Source organism: Typha angustifolia, chromosome 8 (genome assembly GCF_048772165.1).
Source record: "Typha angustifolia cultivar Huaian chromosome 8, ASM4877216v1, whole genome shotgun sequence".
In the NCBI taxonomy this organism is placed as follows: Eukaryota; Viridiplantae; Streptophyta; class Magnoliopsida; order Poales; family Typhaceae; genus Typha; species Typha angustifolia.
Window position 1 is genome coordinate 3,827,454 of NC_133246.1, and position 24,891 is coordinate 3,852,344.

Here is a 24,891-nt window from a genome sequence, read left to right on the forward strand (position 1 = left end):
CTTGTTCTTGATGCTTAATTACTTCAGTAGTCTAAATTTGATTTTGTACAAACACTAGAAAATAGAAAGAAATTACCAATCTTATCCTGCCATTTGCTAATCTTTTTAGTTCTTGAACATTTTTATCTCTTATTGCCCTTGTATCTTGTAACTGTACCCCTTATTCAGTGGGTGTGATACTTTGCTCTATGGGTGATAGAAATTTGCATAAATACTTATGTTCATTGTTTAGATGGTCATCTTGATTGACGAAGTTGGATGCTGAATTATGTGAAAAGTCTAACATTCATGTCATTGGTGGATTAGAGTACCAAATTCAGTCTCCTTCTTCACTGCTCGTAATCATAGTTGGTGTTCATTGAAGATCCAAGTCCTTTGGGATTTCATGTCTATTAGCTAGCACATGATAAAAAGTGGGATAGTGGCTGGGCCATTCAGTTTGTGCTTGAAGCAGGGGTGGGTACATCTTGGATTTGGCTAGAGTAGAAGGAAGAAAGGAACTTGTTTTTCAGGAATCTGGGGAAATTGATCGTGATCGGGAGAAAAAGTTATCGTCACATACTCACATGCTTGTTAATCATCACAATATGCTCCTTTGTCTTTAGGAACTCTGGATTGAGAATAGCGACCTTCAGAGGTGGTGATACTTTATTTTTGATTGCACTCTGTAAGTTTATGTTTCAGAAGTTTCAGATAGGCCATGAAGGTTAATTTGGGTGAGAATCTGTGAGTTATATTAAGCAAAGTTCGAGAACAATCTTTGTTGCATGTTGATTCAAATGGGCGAGGTCAACTTTGATATGGTTGAGCGAAAAACTTAGATGTGGTTGAGAGAGGAACATTGGTGTGGCTGAGAAAGAAGCTTCAACAGTCAACACATTATCCAAGTGCTGATAAGATAGTTGTCCCCATCATGCTGACTCAACTTATATGGACCAAAAATATTCTTGAGAAGTCAAGTCGTCCATATCACAAATACAGTTTCTTATCGAATTGATGACTAAACAAGCAACAGACATAAGGTAAGCTCTTTTTTCTTCCTTTTAGAAGTTTGGACATATATTGACTGAAAACCTTCTCAAGATTGGAAGCATGTACTAATGATTACTCTAATAAATGAAACTTTATTTTTCCACTAGAACATGGATCTAAAATCTGAAGACTTATACTGAAATATATCTGCATGTTGTGTGCTTAATTAAAGATGATATGGGCAAACGCCATTGTATCTTAAATAAGAATTCTACTATTGTACTGGAGAGTTTGTTAGAGGAAGGGACAGTGAACTTATCATGAAATTTAATGCTGCTGACCTTATCATTCAGGACTTATTTTGGTGAAAGTTCATATCATACTATCATAAATACTTTTGGTAGTTCCAGATACTAAGAAGAATGCAGTATTTGCTCTTTAATTTGTGTGCTCTGAAGTTTCAAGTATACAATCTAATTATGCAATTCTACTTGTGGAGTTAGAGCAGTAGTCCAGAATACCAAGGAAAAGAGGTTGGTTTTCTTCTTTGTGCAATTGATGGTTATATGAACGTGGTTCTGTTATGGTATTGTGAAAGTGCATCTGTATAGTTTCAGTAAACATGTAAATGCATGACATCAGAAAGCAAATAACTTATTTGGCACATCTTGTACGACATGTTTCCTCCGTTTTCTTTGTTGGTGCTAAAGCATCTTTTAATCTATTATTGTCAGGGAAACCCCATATCTTATGTAGCCAGTATGTTCTGTTGGACCTCAAATTGGTGCAGAAGTCTAAATTCCATTAGTTTCAAATTTTGCAAAATATTGGTACCTGATATTGTAGTAAGAGGTAAAAGTATTTTATAATATACTCAAAACTTAGCCTTTTGGATCTATACTTACTACTAATCGTTTTTTTTATCTTTTGCGCATCATTGATTCAATTCCTGCAACCTACAATGAGTTGAATGACAACAAGGGGAGGTATGATTCTAGTGCACTTGCCAATAGTATGTACTTGTTTGCTGGATATTTTCTTATATATACACTGATATTGATAGAAATCACACTCTGCACCTTTGTTTACTGTTAGAAGAGCTTTAAAAAATGGAATTTGTGGGTCTTGTAATAGGGCGAAGCTAGAATAACTGTGGTAAAAGATGCCTAGTTGTTGTAAGCATAAGTAGTCCACAAATCTATGGGTACTTGTAACTGCTTTTTCTTTTTCTCTTCTTGATTTCACTGTTTCATTGATTGGTGCAGTATCATTTTACTACTTGAGTGTTTATTCCCCCTCTAGCAAGAAGCTTTTTAAATGACTTAGATACCGAAGTTGATAATACTTCTCAAAGAAATACTTTTGTAATGGTTAAATTTAATGTCCTAGATGAATGGTCTCAATTGAGCAAAATTGTAAAGCTTGTTGCAGTATATTGGGAATTTATTCTGGTGATCGTTGGGAAAGGCTTAATAATATGCTATAGGTTAAAATTTATAACTTAGACAAATTATTCAAACAAAGAAAAGAAAAAAACGTTCAACCTTTTAGTCTCTTACTTGGACATATGGTTGTGCTATATTTCAGGTTCAAATAATTTATTGTTAAATAGTCTTTATCCCTCTCAATACAAGGGTAAAGTTAATCTTTGGCCAATTTCAAATGGTTTATTCATCGTCTCAATTAAATTCTAATTATAATAAAAGAATCAAGCAAACTTATCCCAACTTTTGATATTTTCGGGAGATTCTAGGGGTACTCATATGACCTTATAATCTAAACCTCCCATTACAAAACTATTGCAACAACATCACCTAAAAACTTCTAGCAACATATAATTGCATAAAGGACCATAATCCATAGTAGAATCTTCCTTTGAAACTTCTCCAACCGTTTTTTATTTTTGTTTGGTCACTCAAAAAAGAAAGAAAAAGGGAAAACGGTTCTACGTGTAATCCTTTCTTTCAGCAAAAATCACCTCTCTCTTTGAGTAAACGCAGCCTTTTTTTTTTTTTTTTTCGTGGTAAAGATAACAAAGAGTGAACGCTGCCAAAACAAACATGCTTTTCTTAACAAAAAAGAAAAAGAAGAAGCTTCATTCAGCCTTGAGTCAGCATCAAAGGAAATCTGAGTTCCCTTGGGCCGGGACAGTTGACTATAAGCACTCTCACCTTATACGTGCTTTAAGCCCATCCATTCCTCACATCACAGTCAACCAAGAATTGGAGGAAAGGGGTAAAAAACATAAAAGAAAAACGGAAGAAGAAGAAGAAGAAGAAGAAGAAGAAGAAGAAGAAGACAGGAAATGGTCGAGCCCGAGTAGACTAGCTCGGCCACTCTCTTTTCTCTTTCCCCTGCAGGCCTCCATCCTTCCAGCTCGAATTCGTTTTCTCGACACCCTTTCTTTCCCCCTCTTCCGGAAGAAGAAGAGATACTATCCAGATAGATCCCTGGTGGAGCTGATCTCGATCTGACTGTGATGGAGAGCGACGCCTCCGGCGGAGACGGCGGACTGGCGGAGAACGGGGGGGCGCTGCCGCCGCCGTTCTTGGGTAAGACGTACGACATGGTGGACGACCCAGCTACGAATGCGATCGTGTCGTGGGGGGCCGAGAACAACACCTTCGTGGTGTGGAACACGCCCGAGTTTGCAAGGGATCTCCTTCCCAAGTACTTCAAGCACAATAACTTCTCCAGCTTCGTCCGCCAGCTTAATACCTACGTACGCTTCTCCCCCACCCCCTCTCCCTCTTGTTTTCTCCTTCGTGTTTCGGTTTCTTGAAAATTGTTGGTTTGATTTAGGTTTGGTGTCTTGATCTTGTAATTTCGAGCCTCTTTTGGGTTTTCCTATCTTTCCCGAGGAAGAAGATGGAGTAAAATTGGACATTCTTTTTATGCTCTTAGAATCTGGTAGATAATTTCTAGAGGAAATGGAAATTCCTCAATCTTGGTCCACATATGTATCAATTTGATTTGAAAAAAAAGTTAAAAGAATAATGGAGCCCAACGGGTCAAGCGGGCGAGGGTTTGGGTGAAAGTCTTATGGTGGATTCATTGATTAGACACAGTAGTCTCTCACCTGGGTAATATCAGAGTAAATTAATTTTATGGATGATGATGAATTTATGAGGGATCTTCTCCTGAAGAACATCAAACACAACATTTGTTATAGCTTCATTTCTGCTGGGAACCTAAATCTCATGAGTATTCTTCGTTTAACTTTTTTGTCCTTTAATTCGTGTTTGTTTTTAAAACTGAAAGATGGTGCCAGAACCTAACATAACTTTGTTTTTTTTAATTATTTTCTACTACCACAAGCTGCCAGGCTTAGAATGCTTGGAATTGGTTCTTTTATTCTTTTGAAAGGTTTAAGTGTTTTAAATTAAGCCTCCAAATTCAAGTACTCCTTTTAGCCGAGAAGAAAAGTTGAATTCTTTTTTTTTTCATATATATATCTTTTTTGTTTTGCTTATGTTGTTTGAGCAGGGATTTAGGAAAGTTGATACTGATAAATGGGAATTTGCAAATGAAGGATTCTTAAGAGGGAAGAAGGATCTTCTTAGGACTATCCATAGGCGAAAAACCTCCCATGTGCCTGGTCAGATGCCGCAGCCTCAAACACAGAGTACCCCAGTTGCTGTATGTGTTGAGGTGGGGAAGTTTGGTTTGGAGGAAGAAATTGAGAGGCTCAAAAGGGATAAGAATGTGCTCATGCATGAGCTGATCAGACTGAGACAGCAACAACAGACCTCAGATAATCAATTACAGACATTAGGTAAGCTCCTTCAAGGAATGGAACAGCGGCAGCAGCAGATGATGTCATTTTTAGCTAAAGGCATGCATAATCCAGGATTCTTCGCCCAATTTGTGCAACAAAATGACAGCAACAGACGACTAGCTGCAGCGAATAAGAAAAGGAGGTTGCCCAAGCAAGAAGGCCATCTTCTGGATTCTGAAATTGCTTTCCCTGATGGCCAAATCATTAGATATCAGCCTTTAATTAAAGAAGCAGGCAAAGCAATGTTAAGTCAGATCCTGAAGGTAAATTCTTCTCCTAGATTGGAGCCTTTGAGCAACTCTCATAGTTTTCTACCAGAGAATTTTGCATCCACATCTGAAACTTTCAATGACACTTCTTCAATTCGGAACTCTAGAATTACCCTTTCAGAGGTTCCTTCTGGTTTTTCAGCTGCTCCGTACATGACTGTGAGCTCAGGATTCTCCGCGGTCTGCTCATCTTCAGCTACCTCTGGGAATCCATCTGCTGGTTTGGCAAATAACAGTTCGTCCAAAGAACAGGCTGGTGTAGGTATTCTGCCTTCTGTTCCTGAGGGTATGAGTATGCCAGAGTTTTCCGAGTTACAAAATATAGCACCTGAGGACAGTGTAATCAATGCTCAAGGTGAGGGCTTCATAATGTGTGAGCCAGCATCCGCATATGTAAACCCTATTGCAATGGAAGTGGATGAGACAGTTCCCCTTGATACGGATATTTTATACGATGATGATCAGAAACTTCCAGGCATCAATGATTCTTTCTGGGCACAATTCCTTTCAGGTAGTAGTCCTCCTCTGTCTGGTGATACAGAGGAGGCTGAGTCAACCACAAAGGAATCTGAGGAGATGCTGAAAAGATCAGAGAATGGGTGGGCCAGCACCAGGAACATGTAGAATCTTACATATCATATGGAACTTCTTTCTTCAGACCCCAAAGGCTGATGGCAATGTCTGTATATCTAATGTTGTCACCAGGTAATTTGGACCTCTGAGATTTTTTCAGCTTCTCCGAGAGCAGAAAATATCAATTATATACAGGAGGATTTCGATAGTCCAATTTTTCTTTAGTTAGAATGACCCTAGTTTCTCGTATTTATCTCCTTGAACAATTGTTCTCTTTATCAACAGTTTCTTCTTTCCTTTTATCTGAAATGCAAAGTTTTCCAATCTCTGATTTTGGCAGAGGAAGTAGCTATTGGGAATTTCCTTCTGCAAATTGTGTCTGATGATATAGAACGCGGTCAGTTATTGCGGATGCCGTCTACATGAAGATCTTATGCTTGATCAAGGACCTCAACCTCTTGGAGATTTGCAGTTCCCCCTCCTCCATCCCCCACCTCTTGAAATTTTGTACATTCACCTAATTTTCCAAGTGTTTCTCGGTCTGCTGGTCCGGCTCTATGTAGCTAGCAACTACACACAATATAGTCTGAATGTATAAGTGCATTTAAATAGCATTTGAGAAATCTTGATAGTTGAATATTATTTTGGTGAATCTTGTGCTGCTATATTGAATGTCATTATTATATCATTAATTTGTTCTGCTCTGCTGGAAAATTTAGCAAATGAATGAGCTCACGCGTTGTCCTCCCATCACAGATCAAACAAACTTTTATACCAAAATTCTAAGGATGCAAAAATGAATCAGCAAATGAAATGAATCAAACGGACCAGCACTACTAGGTTGGTGTCAGGGAATGACAACCATATAACAACACTACAAGATCCCGAAACTCTTGCTTTCAATTTTCCTCCTGGAAGCGCAGATGCTTCCCCTCCGGCGCCGGCAGCCCTTTAAGCAACAACACACTCGGCGACGGCGCTGCCTTACAATTCTCGCCCACTTCCTCTTCTCCTTCGATCTCATCGTCGCTGTTGTAGACAAACCTCGTGTGCTTTCCTCTGAATTCTGCCATCGACATCTTTGTCATTTCGTCGCACAAATCGTCGAGAGACTCGTCGCCATCATCGTCTACCTCTTCGAGTTCTCCCATTGGTTCTTCTTCTTCTTCATCGTCTTCGGGGCTACTTGCATTAACCTGGATGGACCAAGCAGAGGAGGAGCTTTGGCTCCATTGGTTTGTTAAAGATGAAGAAGAGATCGTTGAGTCGCTGACGGAAACTTGCGATTTTGCCGGTGAGTCGAAGAGCAGTGCCCGGTTGAGATGTTCCACTTGCTTCAAAACTGAAACAACCTGAAGCGAGGAAAATGATCAGCTTTCTAAAAGAAACTCGAAAAAAACTGGAAAAGTAACAAGAAAGAAGAGAATCCAAAGCTTTAGGAACCTCTAGAGGAATCTTTGTAGTATCTTCTTCAACAAGACTAGCCATCATGGCATCAGTCGTATTTGCCGGAATCGGAGCGAGAAGCTGCGTCGGGGACCTCGAAGAGCCTAAGACTGCTCTCGCAGGAGGGAGATCTCCAGATGAGAGCTTATCTGCAATCTCTCCTTCCTCCTCGACCTTCTGCAACAATGTCTTCACCTGGCCACGTAGCAAGGCCTCGCCAGACCCCGGCGTCCTCTTCGGCCCGACACGCTTCTTGATCGCCGACGAAGACGGCGTCTTCTCGGCCACGGCGGTCGTCGCCAGCGCGAGCCCGACGATTGGCGAATCGTTCGTGATGTCGAGCAGAGCGTTTCTTGATCTTGGGAGGGTCTCTTCTTGCTTGCTCTTCACTGGATTTAGATCAAAGGAGGAAGATGAGAGAAAACCCAATTCATATATTATCATTTAAATAAGAGAGACAGGTTCTTTTACTCACGGGAAGCAGCAGAGGCCTGAGATCTCGTGAGCCTTCTCATGGATGATGGAGTCTCCATTCCTGGAAGCAAAAAGACACCTAAAAGAAGCAATGCGTTAGCTCTAAGATTCTTGGAGGAAAAAGAAAGAAAGAAAAGGGTCCTATTTAACACTAATTTAATGGCGTTTTCGCTCACCAAATGAGATTGGATTGAAAGGAAGAAGGCAAGAGAGAGATTACAAGGAAGAAGGCAAGAGAGAGAGAGAGAGAGAGAGAGAGAGAGAGAGAGAGAGAGAGAGAGAGAGAGAGAGAGATAGAGAGAGAGAGTGATAGTGGTGTTGAGGGAAAGCTTGATGGCGAGGTTTATATAAGATTTGAATATAGTTTCTCCAACGGTAACAAAACCATTGAAGATGGTGGACTGAAAAACTAGCCGTTGAGTTGCGCAAGTCTCGAGGAAAGTTCCCATGATGCCTTGGCTTGGTTCTGTCCAAGGTGCAGCCCAGCCCAGCCCATAAATAAATCCAAGTTAAATGCTTATTAAGCTAATATTTCTCCAAGTTCAAAATTCCAAATTAAACTTTTAGTTTTAGTTTGGGGCGGCAAAAATAAATTAGCCACTCTGAGTGTAAATAATATCTTGGGCTTAGAATTTATCTCGAGCGATGCTTAAGCTAGAGCTGACCCTGACTCCAACTTAGGCTCGACTTAAAATTTATTAATATATATATATTCATTGGATCAAATTTCTAATGGCTCAACTTAAGATAAAGGGCTCGGTCCAACTCAGCTTGAATATAGGCTCGATCCGACTTAGTGTGAGAATAGGCTCCTTTTAAACTTGGGCTTGGCTCGAGCTCGAGTTCGATTTAACTCAGGCTCGGGTTGAAAATTGGCTTAGTTCAACCTTAGATTCAATTCGAGCTTGGTACAACTCAAATTATGGCCTGGTTTAGGCTTAGGCTCGGCTAACAAGTAATTTTGAGCCAAAGCTAAGTCAGAGTCTCAGCCTCAATTTACTTACACCCCTAGTTTTTGGTTAAATTATTTTGCTTAGACTAAATTAAGGATTCTTATTGAAAGATTAGATATCCTAGAATCATTTTTCTTGTTTTTACTTACATTCTTTTGTTCTTTTTTTTTCCCTTTAAAAAATAAAAAATAATTACACTTAAACCTCTATTGTCCATTTTCACATACTTTTTCTTATTTATTTTTCATAGCATAGTGTCATTTCAACTTATATAAAACCCCTTTAGTGCTAGTAGTTTATTTGACCAATTCAAGGTATTTTAGCGACCATTTTACTCTTACCTTAAAATGAAAGAAAAATGTAGATTAGTATGCCAAAAGGAGAAGTCCATCCAAGGGAACCAATCCATGACTGTTACCGACTTAGTTGATTGAGGGTGAGAGATAATAGAAAGCTGAGGGGTTTAAAGTTTCAGGCTAAAAAAAATAAGGAGTCTATAAAAAAATGTGCAATTACTTGTGGAGTCTTAAGTGTAATTAATAATAAGAAGAAAGAAGTTTAGTAGTGCTTGATCTACTTGCAGATTTCTTCTGTCTTCAATCTTTAATGTGCTCTGACCTAAGTAGCTGGGATTTTGGTGTCTGTTAAAGATTTGTGGTCCACTGTTCTGATCCTTATGGAAGGGAAGTACAGGGATATCTAGTGTTCAATTTCTCCTTCTCTAAAGATCTTGAGGCCAGGACAGAGAGAGAGAGGTAGAGTGAGGTCTCCTAGCAAAAGTAAGCATGAACATAGAATTAGGATGAGCCCATCTATGGTGAGGCCTAAGACACCAAAAATGGTGAAGAAAAATGGACTTCTCAAATGGTTTGCCTATATTTTGTCATGAGATGATTCATTTCCAATTTCTGTGATCAGTGTGAATTGTAGCATTGCTGTGTCTGGCCATGAATGGTTATAAAATTCATCTACTAGATGTGACTACACTCTGATAGATAGGTATGGAAAACAGACAATGCATTTAAAGCCACAAGGTTGAAAGGCCTCTAGATCTGCACCAGTGTTCATTCTTTTTTCTCTTTCAAGATTAAGCCTTTCTGATGACAAGATGTTGTGTTTGATTGATGCTTATCAATAGATTGACCTAATTCAGAATTAATTCAGCAGTTAGTCATTAAGCAATCACACTGTATCATTTTAGACAATGTTTGCAAATAAATTCCATTTTGTCTTAGAAGACTTAATGAGAACTATTCACAACTACCACACAAGGTTAGCATGAGTAGATCTAATAGACAACTCAGTTATAGTAAATCTGCAAATGATATATAATAGTTGTATTCTAAAAGGTGTACTATATTTACTGGCAATTCATAGGGTCTTCTGTGAATCAAGTCAAGTAAACATCATGAATATATCATTTGTGACATATGCATGGAGTACAGGGAAGCTAGAGATCTAAAAAAAGACAAGGAGAATAGAAACTATTGTTTTAGATGAGGTAGGTTTTTAAGTCATTGAAAGGAATCCCATGAGCTGATTGCACTCAGTGGGGTCTGGGCCCATGAAGGCTAAATATGTATGATGCCAAGCTGCATGCATTGGCATCAAAGAACCATCTCCAACACCAAACTAATGGCATGCATTTAAAGCTCTGGTCCTCTCTCTCTCTCTCTCTCTCGCTGAGCTTTATGCTGTCTTGTACCTCATGGCTTTGGCCCTGTTGCTATCCCTGCATCCATGCATGTAAGTTAACATTCTAAGTAAAAAAAAAAAGCATCACAAATTGGCCTACTTATATCTCCCACATCACATGTGGCTCTGAAACAGACAGCCATGTCCATTTCTATTGCAATATTTTGGATTGTTAGAAACTTCTAATTGCTATATGTATATATTTTTTTCCATTAGACTTGGTTTTAGTTCAATGTTACTGTTAGTGTTGGATAGGTGATTAGGACCACCTATGAATGATGTGAACTTATCTTTAAGTACACTTGAATCACATTTATATATGCATACTAGTTGGTAGAGTAGTTCTGTCCCTTGGTTTAATTAATTTGATCAGAGTGAAAGTTATGGTTGATGATGCTACTAAGTATTGGATAATTCTTCAACAACCCTGATAAAGATAAGGTTTCTCTAGATAATGAGCAAGGCTTTGCTTGCAAATAGAAGATTTTATGCTGAACAAAGCAGGAGAAGCATGTATTCCACAATCTACATGAAGGAAATAATATTATGGTGGTGGCAAATCAACACAACTTTTTTTTTTTTCTTTCATTTAAAGAAAAAAAAGAGAGTAAAATTTGTGCACATTAGATACAATTAGATGGTGTCTTAAATCTCAACTCTTTGGTAATTTATGCCTAATTTCATCAAATTATATTAAATTTGAGGCGAACTGTTTCTACGGATCGAATGTTAATCGAATTATAGTCAGATCACTATAGAATTCATACATCTTAAATAATTTGCACATGAAATGGGGATTGATTAGGTTGTCCATTCATCATCAAAGAGATTGCCTATTGGAGAAAGGATTAAAAGAAAAGAAGAAAAGAATGCACTTTTCAAAGAAGTGACACATCATATGACCATCTGAAGATGACATGATAATTAGAGGAGTTTAAAAGTGCAAAAACGATTGTTAGATCTCAAATGGAGTAAAAGATGATCAGGATTGTTCATGAATGTTAATAATGTTCAGATTTGAAAGCTTCCCTGATTGTTCTGATACACTGATGTAGCATGTAGGGAAGAGCAAAAGGGCAGTAAAAGTAAGGGTAAAAAACCCTTGAAGTGGACACTAGGGTTTTTACAAAGAGACAAGATGGAGTCCTCATGCGGAATAAAGGTCTCATGAAATCAAATGTATCACAAAGCAAAAGCTTCAAAAATTCAGAAGGGGTGGTGGTAATAAGCTGGAGACAAACACTCAATTTTAGGACCTCACTAAAGAAATTCCCTTTTCTTCTTGTCTTCCAAAAGTGAACTCATCCTATGGATAAGTAGTAGTAAAAAGGAAAAACCTCACACATTTCTTTCCTCTCTCTCTCTCTCTTCTCTCTCTCTCTCTCTCTCTCTCAATACAACACACACAACATTAAGCCATTTTACCACTCTTCTCCTACCCTACCTTCCAACTTACTTGCTATTCCCCATACGTACCAAAGCAACACGCATCTCTTCCTCTAACCACAAAGCTCCACACTTCACATAAAAGGATCATTATAAGTAATAATAACACCAACAACCAGTAGCTGTACTAGAAGAAGAAGAAGAAGAAGAAGAAGAAGAAGAAGAAGAAGAAGAAGAAGAAGAAGAAGAAGAAGAAGAAGAAGGGCGAGTTAATGGAGCTTTTCCCAGCACAGCCTGATCTCTCTCTCCAAATCAGTCCACCAAGCAGCAAGCCATCATTGAGCTGGAACTCCACAGATGAGCCCATTGATTTAGGGTTTTGGAGGAAAGCATTAGACAATAACAACAACAACAACAACAACAATAACAACAACGACGACAACGACAACACTAGTACTCCCATATCGGCTTCGCACACCGATATCAGTGGCTTCGAGCTCTCCTTAGCACACCCAAGTGCCCTATTCTCCAACCAAACCAACAACTTCCACCACCCTCACCACCAACTGGGATTCCTACACGAAGGATATCACCAAAGCTTTAGTAGATTCATGAAGCCTATAAGGGGAATTCCAGTTTACCCAACCTCTCCCTCACTTCCTTTCATCCCAAACTCACATCTCCATCTCCAGCAACAACAATATTCTTGTGACTCACCTACCACAACCTCTTCATCACCATTTGCAACACAAGGTCATCTGCCCAAGTTTTTGTCGCGGTCGCCCGGCAAGCGTGGTATGAGGGCGCCGAGAATGCGGTGGACGACGACGCTCCACAGCCGCTTCGTACATGCCGTGGAGTTGCTAGGAGGCCATGAGAGTATGCACACTTGCTCGTTTGGCATAAAAATTTGTCAGGTTTGAATCTAATTAGCTGATTAATTAGTTCTTTTGCTTTTTGATCATATATAATAGGGGCCACACCTAAGTCAGTTCTTGAGCTCATGGATGTGAAAGATCTCACCTTGGCTCATGTCAAGTCTCACTTACAGGTGAGGAAGCTATCCTTTGATCTCCTTGACTTGTCTTTCATGATCACTTCTCTTCTCATGGTCTTTTGGATGAAGTTATACGCACTCTACATTTCGATCCCAAACTTGGTTAAAATTTTTGGATCATCATGATTTAGGATCACTTTTCTGGAGCTAAAATGATCTACTTGGTTTTTTTTTTCTTTTTTCAATTAATTAATTCCTTTGACTGCACTATTATGGATCGTGAAGTTATATACTCTGTGTGTGTGTGTGTGTGTGTGTGTGTGTGTGTGTGTGTGTGTGTGTGTGTGTGTGTGTGTGTGGCCTGAAGCCTTATCTGTAAGCTCAGCAAGTAGGTAGCAGCTTTTTTTACTTGAGGATCAGAAAGCATACCAACAAAAGCAAAGAAGAAAGGAAAAATACTAAGGTCATGACCTACAGTATAGTGTCCATATTATAGAAACAAAGATATCATGTCTCAATAGTTCTTCTTCTTGGGCTTTATATAAGTAGCTGATATCACTATATATACATGCCAGGAGATGAGCACCTATGTAGACCAATAGGTTCATAGAGAACTCCATAAAAAATCTACTAATATGCATTTAGTTAATCTGCCAATTGCTCTACTGGAAATTATCTGATTTCATTTATCAAAAAACTAAGTATATTGCATTTAGTGACTTATGGTGTATTTTTTTTTCAATTTATTTTCTTGTAGATGTATCGGACAATCAAAACCACAGATAAACCAGCAACCTCTTCTGGTAATATGTAAATATTAATTTCTTTTTTGAATAATTTGATCTCTTTTACTGATTATAACGGTGGTGATGTATAATTTTTTTATTAATCGTAGGACAATGTGAACCCATAGAGATTTCTGATGACAATATACATGACATTCACAACACAAATGGATCAGAACAGTCTATTCAGCATCAAAGATTTGTTGGAAATGACAGCACGGATTTGGATTGTCTGTGGAGAAATTCACCAAGGTGAGTTCATGCTATTCGATCATTTGAGTTTATTTTCAATCTTCAAGTTTGTAGCATATATTTAACTTAATTTCTGATGTTGGGTATCTCAAGAATGTCAAGGTCATTTTATAGGAACATTTAAATTTGCTCCATGTATGTAGTTACATTAAAGAGCGCCGCATCTCATTTTTTTTGTGTGGATATCTACAATTTTGAGTTCTCCTATGATAGAGACTAAATATTTTGTGGATCATAATTACCAAGTAAGTCTCTCAATTTAAAAGAAGCATAAGAGTTATGTTTGTTCTAACATTTTGAAAAGAAAGGAACTGAGAGATGATTTTAATTCGAGGTACGATACTTCTAATGGATGAGTTCTCTCCTAAGCTCTTTCAAATTTGTCGAGTTATTATCAAACAATGAAGTATTTAATTGAATGTGTATCATTCATCCAATATGCTTAAATACTGTTAGTCTGCTGTCTAACAACTTAAACTTTTAGGTTACGAGAGTGCAAAGTAATTCCCATTTTTGTTACTTAGCCGACCAAATATATAGCAGATTGAAATTTCTCATGCCTATCAAACTAAAATATGCACTATTTTCTTTTGATTGCTCTATTTCTTGAGATAGAACAAAAATACTGATCAAGACTTTGTGGATGACATTGCGAAAATTAAGCATGTCTGGAATGCAAGATGCTTATTTTCCTCAATAGAAAATTATTTGCCTCTTAAACTAGAAAGCCTATCTATCTTCCTCTCAAAGAGAAGACTCGTAGTCTACCTGAGAAAGGGACAATTCCCAACATTAGATTCAGCCAAGGATATATAGCAAGAAAAAGATGGGCCTTTGAACCTCCCTTGCAGCTTCTTTTCTAAGTAATATAGTGCAATCACATGGGAGTTCAACTTTACTTCAGTTAAAGATGCGTTGCAATTTGCATGATCATGCATGGTTATGGTGAACTAAAGATGCATGCTTTCTTCTTTTCCCTTGTGCTCTTTCTTTTTGCATGGACTTCCACTAATGAAAGAAAATATTCTCCTCATGATGGTTCTTGCAGCAGAGGAAGGTGGTTGCCAGACAAAACTAGGGACTCCACTCCAAGGAGCATAATCTCTTTTGAGGTATATATCTCCACTTCAACCCATTTGCTCATCATGATCTGGGGTCGTTGATGGATTAGTAACATGCCAGCATTATTTCTGAATCAGGACATGCACCCAAGAAACTTCGAAACCATGTCGAACTTGGCCTCGCAGACGAAGCCTAATCTTGAATTCACTCTAGGAAGGCCGCATTGAGTCGTATGCATATATATGATCAGATGTCCATATAGAGAATCCATAAAAAGCAAAGGAGAGAAAAGAGAGAGAGAGAGAGAGAGACAAAGGCAAGAATTGTGGCAGAAAGCAAGGCGAAATGATACGAGTGCCAAAGGCGAGTAAAGGCTTATGATCAAAGGCAAGAGAGAGAAAGCTATATTGTTGCATTTACATGAGATAGCTTATTGATTTCAAGATGTTGATAAAGCGAAAGAAAAAAATAAAAAAAAGAAGAAGAAAGAAAGCAATAGGGTTTCATCTTACTCTTGCAAGTGGATGCATGGTTTGCTTTATATCCCCTAAACAAAAGCGCCTATCTTTACCTGCCTGACTAACAACTTGGAAGTCAAAGGATCTCAGCTAGAAGTCCCAAACACTTGTCTAACCAATGCATTAGTCGATCGAGGACTAGTTTACGAGAGCATAATCTATAAGGAAAAGAGACATAAATATGTGAAGCTTTGCCGTATAAGAATGCAGCAGCGCATGGGTTAGAGGGGAAGTCCTAAAAAGAATGGAATCTGTGATCTCTGTTACATCCAAGGACAGGGGAAGGAACTCAGGAACCAAGAGCTTCCTCCCTCCGGTGCCAGCAGACGACGACGTCATGCTCTGTCCCACTAGGACACTGCGTGTAATTTGTAATTGGACCCGTGAGTTGACTCTCTTCTCACAAATTTTCTTTCTTTTTTACACTTATATCTTTCAAATATTTATTATTTATATAAGCACTTTTTTAATATTAATATTTGTATGTATTACTCGCCGTGCAAGATAATTTTCTTGTTTTATTTATGTGTGCGTATTAGTACCTATATTTTGTCTTAATTGTAAAAGAAGCCCTTCTTCTCCTTTCACACAAATTAAAGCACATTTCTTGCACATCAATCATTAACGTGCACTTGGAATCCACAATTAAATAACACGTCTCGCATCTCGTTTCCCACTCGTTTCGTGGGTAGATGACAAAAGTCCGTTTCTTGTATGCGAGAATCGCGCGGGAGCCAAAGCGAGAGTTTGTTAAGAAGAAAAGGACTAAAAGGGAATTACCAAAATGGTTTGGGACCTTTGTATACATTACTCTCTTAAACTCATAGTTTAATATTTGTTGGACTTGTATAATATAACAACACTTTTTTTAGATCCATATGGAAAAGTTTATAAAAGTCCTTAGAAAAAAGAAGAGAAAAGAAGCGAGGTGTAAAATAAGAAAAATAGAATTGAAATAAAAGCTGGGGAAATAAATGATAGCGCAATCCATTACACTATGATTGGGGGTCTGGCCCCCGGGCAGGGAGGAGCAGGGCGAGCGCGTACTCCTATCCCATCGTCCGGGCAGCACGGGCAAGCTCGGGTTTCGCACGTGATGGCGACCCGACCTCTCCGCCCGGCATTCAAGGCGAGCGTCCTCCCTTTCCTAGAATTACTCCAGGGTTCTTTACGCAAATATTTGCCACCCGCGATTTGCAGAAAGGACCCCTCGGTTTGTTTATTATTAGCCTTTGGGCACTGTACGGCGAGGATCACATGAGGGGGGGATTATTGCTCTTGGATGTGACCGGACCTGCTGCTGGTTTCCTTAGTCAGGAATAGTGCAGTAGGGACGGCTGGGAGACCGTGCTACAAAATCGCGGGGGGTTTTATGGAAATTTCTTCTTTTTTTATTTTTATTTTTATGGCAACGAGTTGATGTTGTTTTTTGACGAGTTTATTTATTTATTTTGGGGATTTATATCTTGGGCCTTCTTGGAGAGGCCTAAATTGGCCCATTGTACTAGTAATGGATGCAACTATTGGGCCTCCGTGGGGCGGCCCAACTCATAGGCTTCTAAGCCACCATTGGAGACTACAAACCCATAAAAGAGAGGGAAGAAGAAGGTTGGAGCTGCTTCTTGTTTCTATCTTATCCTTTCCATTTCCCGCTCCGCTAATGGCCGCTGCTCTCCTCTCCGCCCTCTCCTTCTCTCCCCGAAGCCCCACCGAAGCCCTAAGAATCCCTGGCCTAGATGCACATCTTTGCGGCTCTCCTCTTCTCCTTAGGGTTAGAAATCGACCATCTCTTCCGTCCCTTCACCTCCCCGGAGGTCGCGGCGTCTCGGAGAGGGTCGGATCGGTTTCCGGTGGGCACCTCTCCGCCGCTCCCGCTGGAACGAGAAATTACGAGGTAAATGAGGCTCTTCTTCGTCTTGTTTCTTGATCAAGTTCTTGCAGCGGGTGGTGTGATTAGGGTTATAGGGCGTTTTTATTGGAAGGAAAATTATTGTGGTCAAGTACCATTGTCTACTTCTCTTCGTATGCATTTAAACTGTTATATTTTGTTGTCTTTTAAATTTTGACGTTCCGTTTAAGTAAGTTCTTATTTGACAATGCATGCAGTTTTCTGATAGTGTTTCTGAAGCAGAGCTGAGATTAGATATCGGCGCAATGGATGTACAAAGTTCCAGAGATATTTTTGTTGATATAGATGAGACTTCACTGTTAATCAGAGTTAAAGCATCTGGGACTCTCGTAACTCTAATGGAGACGAATCGTTTATTTGACAAGATAAACCCCTCTGAGACAATCTGGTAACTATGGGTGGATTTGAGAAAGATATCAAACACGCATTTTAGTATGATGCATAAGCTCATAATATTACATATGAAGACTTAATCAGATTTCCCTTCTTTCTCCTTATTCTTGAACAGGTACATTGATGAGGAACAACTGGTTGTTAATCTGAAAAAGTATGATACAGACTTGAAATGGCCTGATATTGGAGAATCTTGGGAGTCCCTTACATCAGGAATTCTTCAGTTATTGAAGGGAACCTCAATTTATATTGTTGGTGATTCCACAGAGATTAATCAGGCAGTTGCTGAAGAACTTGCTGCTGGCATTGGGTATGCACTTTTTATTGCATTTATTGTGATGTTCCTAGAACTTCTTAGCAATTCATATTGGATCGGTTGCAATTATCGTCCTTCCTTTCTTAATTCTATAGCCAGTACACAAACTAATCCGATGCATATATATATCCATGCAATTCATGAAGTAATGTATAACATATCAGAAATTTATTGCCTCCAAGATTTTGTGGAATACAGAGCTTCAATTGAGCTATGCTAGTTTTCTCTTTCCTTATGGAGACACAGTTTAACATCTGATGGATAGCCAGATTAATCACCCCTATTGAGTAGCCATTCCCACAAAGAAAAGGAAGGTTTGGATCTTTCCATCTTATGCAACTATGTCAAGAAAGTCAGTCTGCAAAGAAGCAAGAGGGAGGAGCTTACGCTTTCTTCATATAGAATTGCATGATTCACTGTTTACTGGTTAGTGATTAGTGGTCATCGTTTACTAATTAGTGATTAGTATCACTATTTACCAATTAGTTGTTTACTTGATTATCCTCCATATCGTTTGATGTTGTGGACTAAGGAAATTCTTTTACCTCATAATAGCTTGTCTCTAAAGCATGGATACTTCTTTTACCTCTCTGTAATGGTATACCATATGTATCGGATATTGATACGATCTAATATGTATTGGACATGATTGAAGGAATATCTAGATTTAAAAAATTAATTTTAATTTGTCTGCTATGGCTGGGATATAGTTGGATACGACTCCAATATGACAGGATATGTTTTGAAGTTATTTGGGATTTAGTGGGTCAGGTTTGCAACAAAAATAAGTCTCGACCACTAACCACTTGACTAACCCATTAAAAGTTACCTAAAATGTAGTGGAAAGGAAGCTCTATTTATAATATTTTGCTTCGATACTCTTCACTATCTTAATATTTTGTTTTGATGTTTAATTTTACAAGTCTATTCATAGTTGAATCAATTGGAGCTCGTTAATAGTACTATTTTATATTAGCTTTACATTTGAATTTTCTTTGTCCATGTTAGAATTGATGTCAATCCGCAATTGCCAATAGGAGAAACTTGGGTTTTTGACTTTTTTTTCTAATGATGGAACTTATTTAGTGCATAGTAGCATAGTACATGAACTTATTTAGTGTAAGTATTATCTAATGATGGAACTTAGATTTTTCTATGAATTTTTGGAGATTGATATGCATTTTTTTTACCATATGTTATATTGGTTGGCAATAATTAAAAAACTATTTTTTTATTAATTAATTTATTGTTGTATCTATATTCTTCTATTTTTAAAGAATTTATCATATCTCTATATCCATATCACTATATTCTCGTATCTGTATCCATGCTTCATAAGAGCCTGCATATCACCTTGGTGCCATAGGATGACCGATCGCATATCTTGGATACAAGGTGCCTTTCAAAACCTTGGAAGTTACTTTTCTTGCGAGGTTTACCGTTGCATTTGTTTAAACTTGTCAAGATTAACATGAAAAACTTTAGCTCAGCCTAGCCTTTCATTCTTTGAGTATTAATTGCCGAATTGTTTAGCCAAATGATAGGAATGCCATGAAACAATATGAAACTAGGTCTTATTTTATTTGTAGCTCTAGAAAGAGAATTTTTTTTTTTATAAAGATGATTGCCACAAAATTTTGAGCACATAATTGATACTATGGAGAAATGCTTGAGTCCAAAGTTGAAAGCAGCCATTATGTTCTTTTGATTTGCCAGAATTAAGTAGTAACTGAAAGATGTTCACTCAAAAAAAAAAAAGTTTTATGCAGGATCATTTTCTATCTTTCACATGCATGATTGATGATTCGTGGTTGTCTATATCTCTATTAGTGCATCCAATCTATTGAATTGTTTCTTTTTGATCTAAAACTGAGATAAAATTGAAAATAAGGTTTGTTCAGTAAGCAATTATCCTCGATTTTACCTTTTTATCTATGACGTTGCAGATATGTTCCACTTTGTACAAGTGAATTGCTGGAAAGCTATGCTGAAAAGCCCATTGATACATGTATGAATTTGCTCATTGCTAGTTGACCTTTATTTTCATTATGTTCTCTTTTTCTGCCATCAATTGAATGAAATGACTAAAAGTTATTGTATAAATCTATATTTTATTGTTTGTATTGGTAAAGTTGAACTCTATGTTTGGTGAGGGGATGAATTGGAGAAAAGGACAAAGTAGAGAAGCCATGTAGTTCATTAAAAGCATTTAGGGTTGATAATATATCCGTACTTCAGATTTCAGTAGTAGGTTAGTTAGTAGCAGCACCATCCGGAGAGTATAATGTTTGAGAGTGTCAGTTGGCCAGCATTAAATTGACCTGATGAACTAGGGTACTGGCTAGAGAAAATTCAGAATCTAAACATGAAAAAAAAAACTTTATCAAATAAATAGAAAGGTTCCAAAGAGAATATTCAGAGAATCCAGGCATCAAGTAGAGCTTTCTGTTCATTTGATTCAGTCTTTAGAAGTGCATATGTACTTTACTAATTTAAGTTGGGCATTGCCTATAATGGAGAATAGAAAGATACTCCTAACTGTTATGATTGGTCATGTTGAATTATATTTGACTCTTTTTTCTTTTTTTCTTCTTTTGCTATTGCTTCCACTTTGCCAGTAAGGCTTGCTGTTGTGCATCATAGTGTCATTTCTTTGTCATAACCGCCTCACTAGGAATGAATTAAGGCTGAATATATCTCGCCCTTTGTGACCACCTTTCTGGTAGGAGTTTTCTTAACTAGGATGAGCTTTTAACAATTAACATAGAAGGATTGATGTGCCACTAAAAATCATGTATATGTGAATTTTATTGTTCAGTCTGTTATTCTGTGTCCGTGAATTTTGCCTTAGTAGAGTACAGACCCAGTTTTGGTTCGAGTACAATTGTACAAGATGCTTTTTTTATTTAGTTTTAAAGTATACCAACAATCCAATCAGGGAAAGTGGATTCTTGTTGAGGGATTTTCTCAAAATCTTAATAGTTAAGAGTAATTAGCCAAACATGTTACAACATCCATTTAACTTTTTGCACAATCTGATGTGGTTACGCTGATGATTCCACCATTTTTTATAGTTTATTTTTACACTGAGTAAGTAAAAAATTGTGATGGCTCCATGTATGCTTTCACTTAGCTTGAGTCCTAGACATGTCCTCAACTGCTCAAAAGTCTCAGTTCCTCCGTATTGTTCTTTTTGCAGTGCATTAACCAAGTGTAATAACTTCCAGGGGTGGTTTCTGAAGGAGCAGCAAGTGTTGCTGAAGCCGAAAGTGCTGTCTTAGAAAGTCTTAGCAGGTTATCGTATGGTTTTACTGCAATTCCGAAGTTTGTTACAACTGGTTAGTAGGGCATCATGTTAAATTTCACCTTTAACAGTCATGTCCGCACTGTTGTTGCTACATTGGGGGGAAAGCATGGAGCTGCAAGCCGATCTGACAAGTGGCAGCATCTGTATGCAGGATTCACTGTATGGTTGTCTCAATCTGAAGCTGTAGGCAAGGCTACTTTCTTAACATTCTCTACTTCATGAATAAACAATCTCAACCAATATTCGTTGGAATGGGAAGGCTGAAATACCGAGATATTGCTGGATTATGATAGTGCTAGCATGAGCTTCAGACAATCTTCTAGTTCTGATAACAACCAATCCAGTATAATATTTCACTTCTAAAAATCACTGTCATCTCATATTTGGGTGCAATGTCATGCCGGTATATGATGAGTTACTAGTGTTCGCATGAGCTTTAGACAACTGGATGCTTGCATGACTATGACGATCTTAAATGAGCATTTATTTTTTGAAGATTGAATTGCAATATTAGAAAGATAATCATTTCCTACGATATTGACTGATATGTAAGTTTGTTTGACAATGAGTAAAATTTTCACTCTGTTCAAGAATTTACCTAGTGTAAGCATATGTGATTTTGTTTCAAACATGAGCAGATCTGGATAAGATAACCCATTCAATGTGGACATACCTATGTTGATCCATATGCTCAAACTTACATATGTATGTATTCACATATGGCAACATTTTCTTGTGTGTTTACTGGAGATATAATTTTTGTTTGTAACTTACATAACCTAGCTAGTGTAGTTAAGTTAATTCTGAAGCTAGAAATCACAATGTAATGTTCTTGGTGTAAAAGTTAATTTGCAAAATGACATGAGAGAGTGCATCCATACTTCATAGAAGTTCTCATGATTTATCGACCTCCCAATACTGGCATCCTTAAATACTTAGCATTTACAATAAATATATACATATAAATACATTTTTATCCATATATTTATATGCCCACATGTTTATATGGATATGTGGCTGTCTAGAATTACCGTATAGATGTCAAATTAATATGCAAAATGTTTTTCCTTTTTTGGTTCTTCTAGACTACATCAGCTTCACTATAAGATGTCATATTGAACTAACTGTGCTAGTTATAGTTTTGCACAAACTCCATTAAAGTTGATTGCAACCAACAGTCTTCCCATGAAAATCTTTCACTGATTTTGACTTTCACTATATAAAATTAAAATTGGAATTTCACTGATATAGTGACTGATCAAGATAATGCTTTAATTATCAAAAGAAGAGTCCAGAAATTCAAATTTAATATTTCTCAGTATTCTGTAGTTTCACTCTAGATTGACTTTTGTCGAACTACACTAGTTTTGTTTGTCACTGAATAATGAAACAATTGTGATCCTATGCTCTACATGCTGCATTAGCACCAGAGGAAATCTTTAGCTACATGAAGTCATAAAACCTGGTAGGTGATGCACCTTAATAGTTTGTATTGCGATGGTTCTCTTTGACGAGGTATAGTTAAGACATTCAACAGCACCATGAATGCCAACGTTAGCATGGTAACACCACAGCACAAGGGTATTTGGACTTGGTTATATGCAACTATAATACTTGCATCATTTCATTTCCTGGCCCTTCCTTGAAATCCTGGTTTTATGATACAGATGAAGCTTCTGCAAAGGAGGAGGCTCGAAGGCACATAGAAGATGGAAGTCTAGCTTATGCCAATGCTGATGTCATTGTGAAGCTTGGGAAATGGGAGTTGGACCATGCTAGAGAGGTTGCTCAAGGATGCCTAAGTGCTTTAAAACAATTAACCTCGTTAGATAAGCAGCTTGCAGGTACATCATCAGCATAACCTCTGCTGCATGCTTAGTTGCTTTCATAATCATGGCACTTATTAGATGGTAACATATGAGACATTTTATTGGTTTTCTTTTTTTTATTATTAAATTTAAGAATGACAAATCCTTGGTTGCCAGAGGTGTCTTACCCTGAACATATGAAGCTGATGATTCTACTTCTGATAACTTTGTGCATAATTTAAACTATAACTGTCATTATCTCTCTAGGGCTTCTAAAGTTGGCTCTCAATTTTTGTAATGTCTAGATAACAGGAAAGCTAAGTATAATCCTTACTCCTACGATCAGTGTCTGATTTCTTGCTTAGGCGTCAAAATTGTATCCTTTGCCAAATACTGATAGTACTTGAGAAGACAGCCTACGTATGTAAAAGCAGCAGAACAGAAAGATATATGCTAAACCGACCTGTCCTTATCTAGTCTCGCACTTTGTGAGACGTTATGATGTGTAACATGCGCTAGATTAGATTATATTTAGAAAATCACTCTAGACTAGATTATATATAGAAAATCACTTTTCAAGAACCAGAAACATATTATTTGATCATAGCTTCTTTGCCTTTCCAAATGTTTTCTCAATTGAATTTAGTATTGGTTAAAACTATTTTGGCTTTCGGCACACTTCATATAATGCAACTCTATTACCTGTGGACCAAGTGACACCATAAATGAGCCCCCGAAAGGAATGAGGTCCATGCAATATCAGCTTATATATATCTACACTATCGATCACTTTGGATGCCAGTGCGAGTGTCTTGTTGAAATTTGTTGGAGCACTCACCATGAAGCAGCTTTTATCTTTATTGTAGCAAACCACACGCCACGTATTTTTGTAGCTCTTTCTTTTAGAGATTCTCTAGTATTTTCTCAGATATAATATCTCGATTGTGACTGTTGATATATCTTGCAGGGAAGAAAAGTCTTTATATTAGGTTAGGTTGCCGTGGGGATTGGCCCAACATCAAGCCACCTGGTTGGGATCCATCAAGTGGAAGTGATCCAGAATATTGACGAAAGTGTCTGGATTCTGTTGATGACTCATGGTTTGCTGTGCATTGGAATGCATTATTGGACGTTCCTGCAGTGTAAATTGACAACCGATTACACTCTTATGTACATCTGGCTGGAGTTCTCTGCACATATTAATACAATTTGTTATAAACAGGAAATCATACTACAGAACCAGCAAATTGCTGCGAGTAAGAGAGTAGCTCCGCAATTCTCTCTTAGAAGAATTCTTTTAGAAGAATTCTCTCTTTCTCTCTCTCTGTTTTTTTTCTTCAGACTAGATCTAAACTGGGACAGCTCAGGGTTAGTTTTCCCGAAGGTAAATGTTTTAACACATTTGATGCTTTCTTGTTCATGCATATAACGGAGAGATGAATGGAATAATGGAATGACATGGCAAACAGATGTTACATACAGGCTTACAATAACAGAAGGCATGTTTAGAATATGTCTTTCTTGCACAACGGGAAGAGAAGGCAGCATGGAAGAATTTTGTATTTGAATCCCAGCCATTGCTCTCTGGATATTTGCTCGGGATTGACTCCCTTTGTTCCTTCAGAGAAGACCTACTTCTGCTGCTGCCCGACCCCCTTCATAAAAATTTTCTTCCAAAAGGATTACCTTGAATTCACCATACTAAACTCTTGGTTAGCTTTCATGATTAGAAGAGGGTTGATATTTTTGTTCATGCATATCGTATGATGGACTACTTGCTCATCTTGCATGGAGATAAATACTTATCATGTGGTAAAAGGCACTTGATTCTCTTTTTCATGCGCAGGCCTTACAGATCTCCTTACTATGCGAGGCCTTCATAATTCTATCCATAGATCAATCACCTCGCAATGATCAGTCAATTGGAAACTGAAATAAAGCTCAGTTACAAATCATACAAATGACGACGCCACAACACACCATATAACCCAGCATTCA

General features: G+C 37.8%; 4 protein-coding genes across 8 annotated transcripts; 3 read left to right on the plus strand and 1 right to left on the minus strand.

Annotated features, from left to right (window-relative positions):
• The first annotated feature begins 131 nt into the window (after window positions 1–131).
• On the plus strand, window positions 132–6,228 carry LOC140764686 (heat stress transcription factor A-1-like). 3 transcript variants are annotated; one of them, XM_073103381.1, is made up of 4 exons: window positions 132–1,958; window positions 3,002–3,694; window positions 4,459–5,724; window positions 5,933–6,228. In XM_073103381.1, exons 2-3 carry the CDS (start codon window positions 3,452–3,454, stop codon window positions 5,641–5,643), a joined length of 1,428 nt encoding a protein of 475 aa, XP_072959482.1. In that variant the 5' UTR covers window positions 132–1,958; window positions 3,002–3,451; the 3' UTR covers window positions 5,644–5,724; window positions 5,933–6,228. The 3 variants fall into 3 exon arrangements, with proteins under 3 accessions (XP_072959482.1, XP_072959481.1, XP_072959480.1); XM_073103380.1 differs by having other exon boundaries at window positions 132–1,022; window positions 1,707–3,694; XM_073103379.1 differs by having other exon boundaries at window positions 132–3,694.
• A 153-nt stretch (window positions 6,229–6,381) lies between these two features.
• LOC140764688 (uncharacterized) lies at window positions 6,382–7,819 on the minus strand. Its single transcript, XM_073103384.1, has 4 exons — window positions 7,689–7,819; window positions 7,514–7,591; window positions 7,036–7,427; window positions 6,382–6,944 (listed from the first exon to the last, which is right to left on the minus strand). The coding sequence occupies exons 2-4, from the start codon at window positions 7,569–7,571 to the stop codon at window positions 6,492–6,494; spliced, it is 903 nt and encodes a 300-aa protein (XP_072959485.1). The 5' UTR covers window positions 7,572–7,591; window positions 7,689–7,819; the 3' UTR covers window positions 6,382–6,491.
• Window positions 7,820–11,741: 3,922 nt separating this feature from the next.
• Window positions 11,742–15,555, plus strand: LOC140765748 (probable transcription factor KAN2). Of its 2 annotated transcripts, XM_073104971.1 has the most exons (6): window positions 11,742–12,425; window positions 12,521–12,597; window positions 13,301–13,346; window positions 13,439–13,580; window positions 14,629–14,692; window positions 14,780–15,555. In XM_073104971.1, exons 1-6 carry the CDS (start codon window positions 11,819–11,821, stop codon window positions 14,867–14,869), a joined length of 1,026 nt encoding a protein of 341 aa, XP_072961072.1. In that variant the 5' UTR covers window positions 11,742–11,818; the 3' UTR covers window positions 14,870–15,555. The 2 variants fall into 2 exon arrangements, with proteins under 2 accessions (XP_072961072.1, XP_072961073.1); XM_073104972.1 differs by lacking the exon at window positions 12,521–12,597 and having other exon boundaries at window positions 11,742–12,463.
• Window positions 15,556–16,766: 1,211 nt separating this feature from the next.
• On the plus strand, window positions 16,767–24,140 carry LOC140766255 (probable inactive shikimate kinase like 2, chloroplastic). Of its 2 annotated transcripts, none has more exons than XM_073105747.1 (8): window positions 16,767–17,054; window positions 17,267–17,457; window positions 17,578–17,772; window positions 19,725–19,786; window positions 21,006–21,072; window positions 21,154–21,272; window positions 22,753–22,929; window positions 23,861–24,140. In XM_073105747.1, the coding sequence occupies exons 1-8, from the start codon at window positions 16,821–16,823 to the stop codon at window positions 23,959–23,961; spliced, it is 1,146 nt and encodes a 381-aa protein (XP_072961848.1). In that variant the 5' UTR covers window positions 16,767–16,820; the 3' UTR covers window positions 23,962–24,140. The 2 variants fall into 2 exon arrangements, with proteins under 2 accessions (XP_072961848.1, XP_072961849.1); XM_073105748.1 differs by having other exon boundaries at window positions 16,917–17,054; window positions 17,292–17,457.
• Window positions 24,141–24,891: the final 751 nt, after the last annotated feature.